The sequence below is a fragment of the Limulus polyphemus genome, unplaced genomic scaffold, assembly GCF_000517525.1.
Source record: "Limulus polyphemus unplaced genomic scaffold, Limulus_polyphemus-2.1.2 Scaffold4424, whole genome shotgun sequence".
NCBI lineage: Eukaryota > Metazoa > Arthropoda > Merostomata > Xiphosura > Limulidae > Limulus > Limulus polyphemus.
In genome coordinates, this window is record NW_013670034.1 from 56,251 (window position 1) to 64,689 (window position 8,439).

Sequence of the window (8,439 nt, forward strand, 5' to 3'; positions counted from 1 at the left end):
AACCTCCTAAATGCATTTCAAACGTTTTTTTTTTCACTAAATTCTTATAGTTTGTTATTTTGTCTACCCTAACTCAAAATGGGATCGGTCAATTTGACCGACCTCATAACAACCAAAAAAAATCTAAATTAACCCTTTTTTTTCTTTCTAGAATGACTTCAAATTGTAACATGAAACTTCATTAGTTTATCCTAAGTAGCTTTAAGCTCATAACAATATACATCTATTTATAATTAAATATTGTTTAATTGCCCTTTGAACAGTGTCTAACTGCTATCCATGCCATAATAAATTGTAAATCACTCGGGACACGTGCTGCTCGCATGCATGCTTCATGAAACATTTTTATTATATTATTTTATCATTATTATTTATTTTACCTAATCTTATCTTAACTAACCTAAAAAGATCCCTATTTTTACATTTTAGTTACTTTAATAATAAAAAAAAGAATAAACTTGAAAAACAAGAAATATCTTACTTACTCAATTTTCTTTTTTCTTGCTGTTGATTATTGATAAAACTTAACCCTATTTTTTTTTATACTAATGGTAGTGATGCACCAAAGAACAGACTAATAACAGGCAAAAAGTAGACAATTTCCCCTAAATCTCAATTTTTCTGGCTTTCTAACTATGCGACGAGCCATTACAAACTCATCTGAGTGAAATTGATGCTTCTCTGTTCAGAACACAACGTTATACAATACGTCATTTGATAGATGAAAACTTGATTTTCTATTGGTTATAAATAATATATAATTAAACATAAAAGAGGAGAAGAGAACTATTAACAAAGTCTGAAAAAGACGATGTGACATGCAGGTGTGGCAGGAGGGGGTGTGATTTTCTATTTATAGCTCTGTAACCAAACAAAATTGAAGGGTATAAAAATTACTGGTTTGTCTGAGCAAAGACGATATTATAGGGAGCAATACAAGTTTAATTTTGTACATTGAAGGGGTGGTTGATAAGATAGAAAAGATGCCTAGAGGAAACGTGTTACTGTGTTTTTTTTTAATATTTCCATATAGAATTAAGAACTTAAAACTTGTGTACTAATAAAATATAGATTATTAGCTAAGTGTTTATGCCATAAACAAAAAGTAGTTTAATAACATGTTGAATGTAATACACAAAAACTTTCTGTCATGCGTAGTAAAGGGTATCCAGGGTGAAAGCGTTAAAGGAATATGAAGTGGTCACGTGGTTGGTCAAATCGACCAAGCCCGTGTCGAGAGGGTTATCCCCCATTGGGACAGTGGTAAGTCTTCAGATTTACAACTCTAAAATTGAGTTTGATTCCCCTCGGAGGACACAGCAGATAGCCCGCTGTGGTTTTGCTATAACAAACACACACACACACACACACACGTGAGAGAGTTGAGTGATACTGTACTTTTCAGCATACTGTATAATTAAAGAATGGCATGTTTCTTTTTTTGCCCTTTTTTCAGCCAGATTTTTTGTGATTTTGGGGAGAATTTTTCTGTTGTTGATGTGACGGGAGAAAATCCTATATCTGTTATGATTGCCTCCGTCAGTAAGGTAAGGTTTTTTTTTTAAGTGGATTTATTGTGTTCATCTATCATATAGAAGGAAATGTATGATATTTTAAAGGAAAATTTTGACTAACTTTAATCAGTTGGATCTACACACTAAAAGTTACATCAGTGACAGTACACTGTTCTCTAATAAAACATTGAATATGGTTAAAAGGAAATGTGTAGTAAGGACTCTAAGACATAAACGGTTTTGTTTATTGATGGTTCATGTAACTTAACATATATTAAGTTATGGAAATGCATCTTCTTTAGGTATTCTATAAACTATTGTTACTGGGGGTGGTCTTATTTGGCTGTTTTTACAACTGATTTTTATATAAAAAAAATCTGATTTAGTGTGTAATATAATTACTAAAACAATTTTTATGAACTATGTGTTCTAAGTGGCAATGTATGACGTAACAAGTCAGCACATAAATTAAACATTGTGGTCTTAGTCCCTTATGGTATGTATGGAAGAATATTTTATAGAATTTTAAAGTTTTTTTTTTTTTGTACAAAGTTTTTGTAGTAGAAGAAATTATAAAGATTAACATTTGGAATTTCATTTTGTACTGTAAAAAAAAATAGCTTGTGCAGAAATCACAACAAAAGGTGTACTAGTGAAATAGAAATAGAATTTGTTATTTTCACCTCGTATCGGCATGGCCTGGTGGTCAGAGTAATCAATTTGCAATCTGCAAGTCACGGGATCAAATCACATCCTTGAACACGTTAACCTTTCAGCCATGGAGATACGAATTAATTCCACTATTCATTGGTAGAGTAGTCTAAGAGATGGAGGTGTTTGGTGTACAGTAAATGCCTTCCATCCAGTCTGCCACTTCAAAATTAAAGATTGGTAGCACATAAAGCCCTCAAGTAGTGGTGCTCTAAATTCAAAAGAAAAACAAACCTATCTGTATTTTGTGAGTATTTTTTCAGTCAGCTGATATGATCACCAGGCCATCACATTTGTGAATGTTTGAATTTCTTTATACCTAATCAAGACTTCAAAATAATTGAAAAATTACCAATAATTTTAATATTGGCTATAAAATTGGAAGTTAGAATTTTTATTCTGTTTTTAAATAGTCAGTGTGTTACCACTTTTATGGTAGTTAAAGTTAACTATATCAGTTACTTCTAAAAGTGATTGATCCTGACAGATATACTTTTTAATAAATATACCAACCCATGTTTTCATCAACAGGTAATACCTTACAAATACCTCAAAATATTGTAATAATGAAACTGTCAGAAAGTCTTCTTGTACATTAATTCAGTTGATACAGATTTTGTGTGTCTTCTATCTTCTATACTTGAGTTTAAAATAATCGGGTGGCAGCTGTATTCTTGATTTATTATCCCTAGTTGGTACAAGATTGTGTTTTGAGCTTTTGATGGTGTAACCTAATGCTCTAAAACAAGTATTTGCTTCATTCCATGCTGAAAGGATCTTGTATAAATAATCTAGGATAAAGAAGGTCTGGTTACATGTTTAGAAGAATCCAGGCATGGTTTTGAGGATGGAGATTATGTGAAGTTTTCAGAAATACAAGGAATGGTGGAATTGAACAACTCTGAACCCAAGAAGATCAAGGTTTTGGGTAAGCCTTTTTTTATATATATATATATATATATATTAATTAATTAAGAGTTAATTTGACAGTCCATTCTGTAACTACGAGAACAATACACATGACAGTGGTGATTCAAAGTACTCTGAATGAATACAGATAAAACAAGTAATCTATTTTTTCAACCCCCTGACAGCTGCCATGCCTACTTTCAACAAATTTGTTTGAGCTTTATCCCTTCAATGTAGACATTACATACACGTATGTATATAACAGTTAGAATGAGCCTATTTTAAAATATAAACTAACACTGGTTATTTTGAAATTGGCACTAAGTCTGTGTCACAGAGAACATAAAATTTACTATAGTATTGTTGGCTGCTAAATCAACTATAGCATTTATGGTTGTTTCTTACCTAAATATGTTATAGTTCAAGATACAGTTTAAATTGTATTTAGGTCTTACTATTATATCTTAGTTAATTATGTATTAATTATGTTTTAAAATGTATAATTAAAAGGTTTTTCAAATGTACGTCATACTTTTTGTCCGTTCTCAAGGTTTATGATATTACACTCTGAACAAAAAGTTTGCCAAAGGGTTGCATACATCTCCCAAAGAAACTGTAATATGCCTCGAGGGCACCGTTGACTTGTGTCTAGATGAATAATAAGTTGTAAAAGGCAAGAAAGGAATATTTATATGAAACATTAAAAATTTACTTGGAAAAGAGATGAAATCGTGAAATTAACAGAAGGATACTCTTAAAGATATTTACAAAAAATTAAAAGGTATTTTTTTCTATTTTCTAATTCTACTTATTTCATTGCATTGTACATTGATGATAATAGCTAGTTAGTGATATGGTAGAGAAAATGAAAAAAATCTAGAAATTAACCTTAAAAAACATTTGATATCCTTTTAGGAGGTTCTAGAGATTATGCAAATGAAATATGAAACTAAGACAGAGAAAAGTATTTTTATATAATAGTTTGAGTGCAAGTAACTACAATAGAAGAAATATTTTTAGTAAAAACACTTACTTATAATAATGTCATTCTTTGTGTATGAGATGCTTGTGATCTTTAACAAAATCTTACCAGTTTTTGTGACGATATGTTAAGAAATGTCAGAGTTACAGCACATATTGTTGTACCAGTGAAATTCGCAACTTGATTTCTGTACATTTCATGAGACAAAAGGGTTAGATCTCACTAAATTCAGGAAAGAAGATTCAACTTGAATTTTGTTTAGACAACATAGTCAAGTACAATTAACCAACCAGTTTTTATTGATTTGTTTTTAATTAGCTTTGTATCTGAAAGAGGTGGAAATATTTTAAAATCTATTGGTGTAGTTTATTTTCTATCTTTTTTTATGACAAGAGCTTGTAAGATGGTATCTTGCCTATTATTTCAGATCATTTATTGACTTCTATATTGTGTGCACCTTATCCCACAGATATTGAAAACCATAGAAATGATCAGAAATCCATTATAAAAGGATTATATTTCACGATCTATATACATTAACATCTTTAAAACCATATGGCGAATATAATGCTACCTCTGATTTTGCATTAATAAAAATTAATAACTTGTAAAAGTCACCAGATTTGAAACGCATCCATGCATATGTAACACGCTCAAACACATCATAACAGCATAACTTTTCAAAATGTAAATTTGCTTTTTTTTTGTTCCAATTATGACTTATAATAATGATAAAAACACCACATAACAGCAATTTACTGCACCATTATTACACATGAACCATTTAGCCATTGACCCAAAAGCTAGTTTTCATACATTTATTGTAGTAGGCCTCTAACAATGTCATGTACTTCATTGACAGAAATGGTGCAATTAAAAATAGCCTAAAGCTTTAAAACTAATATAAATGTATAGTATTTATCATCTTTTACTAACTTGCATATATTTGAAAGAGAGACATCATTATCTTTACTTTCATGATGGCCTCAAGTTATAAAATTCATGAATTCTTGTAAACCAAAAATTAACAGCCAAAGCACTTACTTCAGTAAAATAAATAAGCATTGAGGGAAACTTTCTGGTGTAACTGCATAAGGAAGGAAGGTAGCTCTACAGCCAACAGATTTAAAAAACAAAAATAATCACAGGTTTCAGATGGTATAATTATGATTTTGTCAGCTTGAGAAACTTAAAAGCTGTAAAATAAAATGGGTATAGTTTAATTTTAAATCTACTAATAACAACTTTAAAAATCCACTGTTTTCAAACTATTTGATACATACAAATTTGCACAAGTTGGCCTGTAAACAACTTCATACACATTAAAGAAAGTCAATACGTGACATTAGGTAATTTCATACCTCTATGTAGAATCATTACAGGAAAAACAACTTCTGTAATATATATTTTTGGTTTACAGCTGTAGGTATAACTTCAACCTTGATAGTTCCTTTTCCTTTGGGCTTAACTTTTCTAAATTATAATTATATGTGGGAAAAAGTGCATACAGATATATTGTTTTAAGTAAAACAATTTTTCTGTGATCTTATAATGGTACAGATAACTTGCAGTATGATGATGTTTTTGTAATAAATGAAAACTGAGGTGGATTGAGATTGAGGTTTAACTACTTTTCTCTTTTTTTTAGGACCATATACGTTTAGTATAGGGGATACATCCAATCTTAGTGATTATATACGAGGAGGTGTTGCAACACAAGTCAAAATGCCCAAATCCATTAACTTTGTAAGTAAATTCTTTATTTTGAACCAAGATGAATTTACAACTTTTTTTGATATTTCATATCACACTAGGTTGGTTTAAAGGATAGATCAACCTTTTCTAGCCAGTAGGTTAAAGCCAGGTACTTTGCACAGTTCACTTTGGTTGTTTTTAACAATTCTTTTAAAGAAAATTGTACTGATGTTTTTTTTTTTTTTGTTTTAAGATTCTTATTAGATTTATTCAGAATAAAGGAAATACATTTGTTCAACTGTATAACGTATTAATATTTGATTTTTCAAGTATTCTATCTGAAGACATTCTCGATAAACAAACTGCAAAATAAATGGGTAAATTGTGTGATCTGTATTTTGATTTTTCACAAAGTTTGAAAATTAACAAAAACTTTAATGCCATCAATCGGGAAATTATTGATTTTGAAATGTGGAAAAGTAAAGACTTGTGGTTTTCATTTCTCACTAGAATATTGATTTTCACAGCTACAAACTATTTAAAGGATGGATGTCACTAAGAGCCTGAAGTGGCTCAAGATATGGATGAAAATGTGTGTATGGGGATAGATATACATGGTCCATCACTTGTGTATATCCATACAAGTCAAAATTTCCATGGCGTAAGCATCTGATATGTGCAGAACCACAAGTTAATCCGAGTTTAATTTCTGTGGCATGTATTTAATAAAGTCGACAATATGTTTGAACTGGAGGACGTATGACAGATATGGCTCACAAAATTTCACGATATACTACTTGTATTTCGAACGAGCTTTTGCTTTGTGAGATCTTAGTTTTGTAATGAACTTATGATATTGTCATTTAATCATGTGAATCACTTGTAGGCAGTGTTCCAGTCCTTATCAGCTGCACTAAGTAAGTATTTTTATGTTGTGTTTGAATTTGAACTGTATTAGATTATTGTCATGCTTGTGATGGTACAGGAAGTAACTGCAAATATCAGAGAGATTTCCTGAAGACATGACTGTCCGTCTGAGCTGATAAGTGTCAATGAATGCAATTCTTAGAAAATAATGGTAAAGCATGCCATGAGGCCTAACATCTTTTGCTCAAATCTCCTCTGCAGCTCATTTGATGAGATTGAGAGAACAGCATTTTATTATGTACATAGGTTTTCTTTTTCTCTAAGATCTTAGCCAAGTGTATTTTACAGGGTTCAATGAGATCCTGGAAGAAAATTGGCCATTTTTATGTTATGGTTCTGGAAAAATTCAGAAAATTTTCTTTCAAGTCTTTTGATGTAACATAATTTATTACAAAATATGTGATTTTCTCTTTTTCAGCTATTAAACATGATAATGTATTCTTCTGTACTATTGTTTATTTCTTAGGGACATGTTACTTATGAGATAGTTTTCTTTTTCTTTCAGAAATCCCTGAGGGACTCCATGGGATCACCTGAATTCCTCATATCTGACTTTGCTAAATTTGACAGACCAGGACAGCTTCATATAGGGTTTGAAGCCCTTCATTACTTCAAGAAAAGACATAATCGTTTCCCTATGTCATGGAATAAGGTATTACCAATCTTACACATTTGATTGGTGATTTTGTTACCTATGACAGATTTGGAAACATTGTGAATTGTAATTAATACAGAAAATAGAGTATATGAGTTTGTGAAATCTGAGTTATACACATTAAGAATTATCATCCATAAGATTTACTTAAGTGTGGAATACATTTACTTCATTTGAAGTTAACTATAATAAATAAATTTATGAATAATCTTACCCTAATTTAATTTGAGAAAAACAGATGTCTGTCTGTTGAGATTGCATTTAACTGAATCAATTTTTTCTCATGGTCAGTTGTGGGTAGTTCTATCCAGAGTGTAGTTTGGTCAGTTAAAAAATTTATGTCCATTAAGGTGCAAATATTGAAAAAGTTGTTTTCTAAAGAGCTTTTCCAATATGTCTAATTTCAACATGTTCTACTAGCAGAATAATATTATTTGACAAAATGGATGTCTGTGTGTCCATTGTGTATAAATATGAAGAAGAGGAGAGAGAAGAAAAAAAAAGTATATGTAAGGCCAACTAAGATTGATTCTTATGGATGCATGATCATTTACGTGTTGTTAAAATTTAACTATTTTTCTACTGCAAAATTTTTCATGTAATGCAGTAACATCAAAATGATTTTTTTAAAAGCAAATTTTTATAATATTGTTTGTTGTTTTGTGCTAATAAAAAACATTATACTTTAAAACAATGTGTGTATATTAACCGTGTTTGGATATGTTTTGTTTTTATTTGAAATTCAGATATATTTGTTGTGTAACTTTCCAAAATTTTGTTTACAAAGTTCAATATTTTGTTGAATGTGAGAATTACGTTAACAAGTGCGAAAACATGGATGAATAATTCAAACTTTTGAAGGTAGGGTGAGTGCTCACGGTATCAGCATTGCCAGAGACTGTTTTTAAAGAAACGTTAAAAAGAGCATACCATAGTGGCAAAATATTCAATATTGTGTGGTAAGATAAGATTCCAAGTTGGGTGAAGTGTCACAAATTCTACTAGTTATACATGAATAAATGTGTAATGTACTTACTATATAGTAA

General features: G+C 30.3%; 1 protein-coding gene across 1 annotated transcript in view; it reads left to right on the forward strand.

Annotated features, from left to right (window-relative positions):
• The window catches only part of LOC106471128 (ubiquitin-like modifier-activating enzyme 1), a 79,645-nt gene that overhangs the window by 46,284 nt on the left and 24,922 nt on the right, over nucleotides 1–8,439 (forward strand). Inside the window, exons 7-10 of the mRNA XM_013931716.2 lie at nucleotides 1,457–1,547; nucleotides 3,021–3,153; nucleotides 5,765–5,862; nucleotides 7,244–7,390. Of these exons, the coding sequence (XP_013787170.1) occupies nucleotides 1,457–1,547; nucleotides 3,021–3,153; nucleotides 5,765–5,862; nucleotides 7,244–7,390 (469 nt within the window). The remainder of the gene's footprint in view (nucleotides 1–1,456; nucleotides 1,548–3,020; nucleotides 3,154–5,764; nucleotides 5,863–7,243; nucleotides 7,391–8,439) is intronic.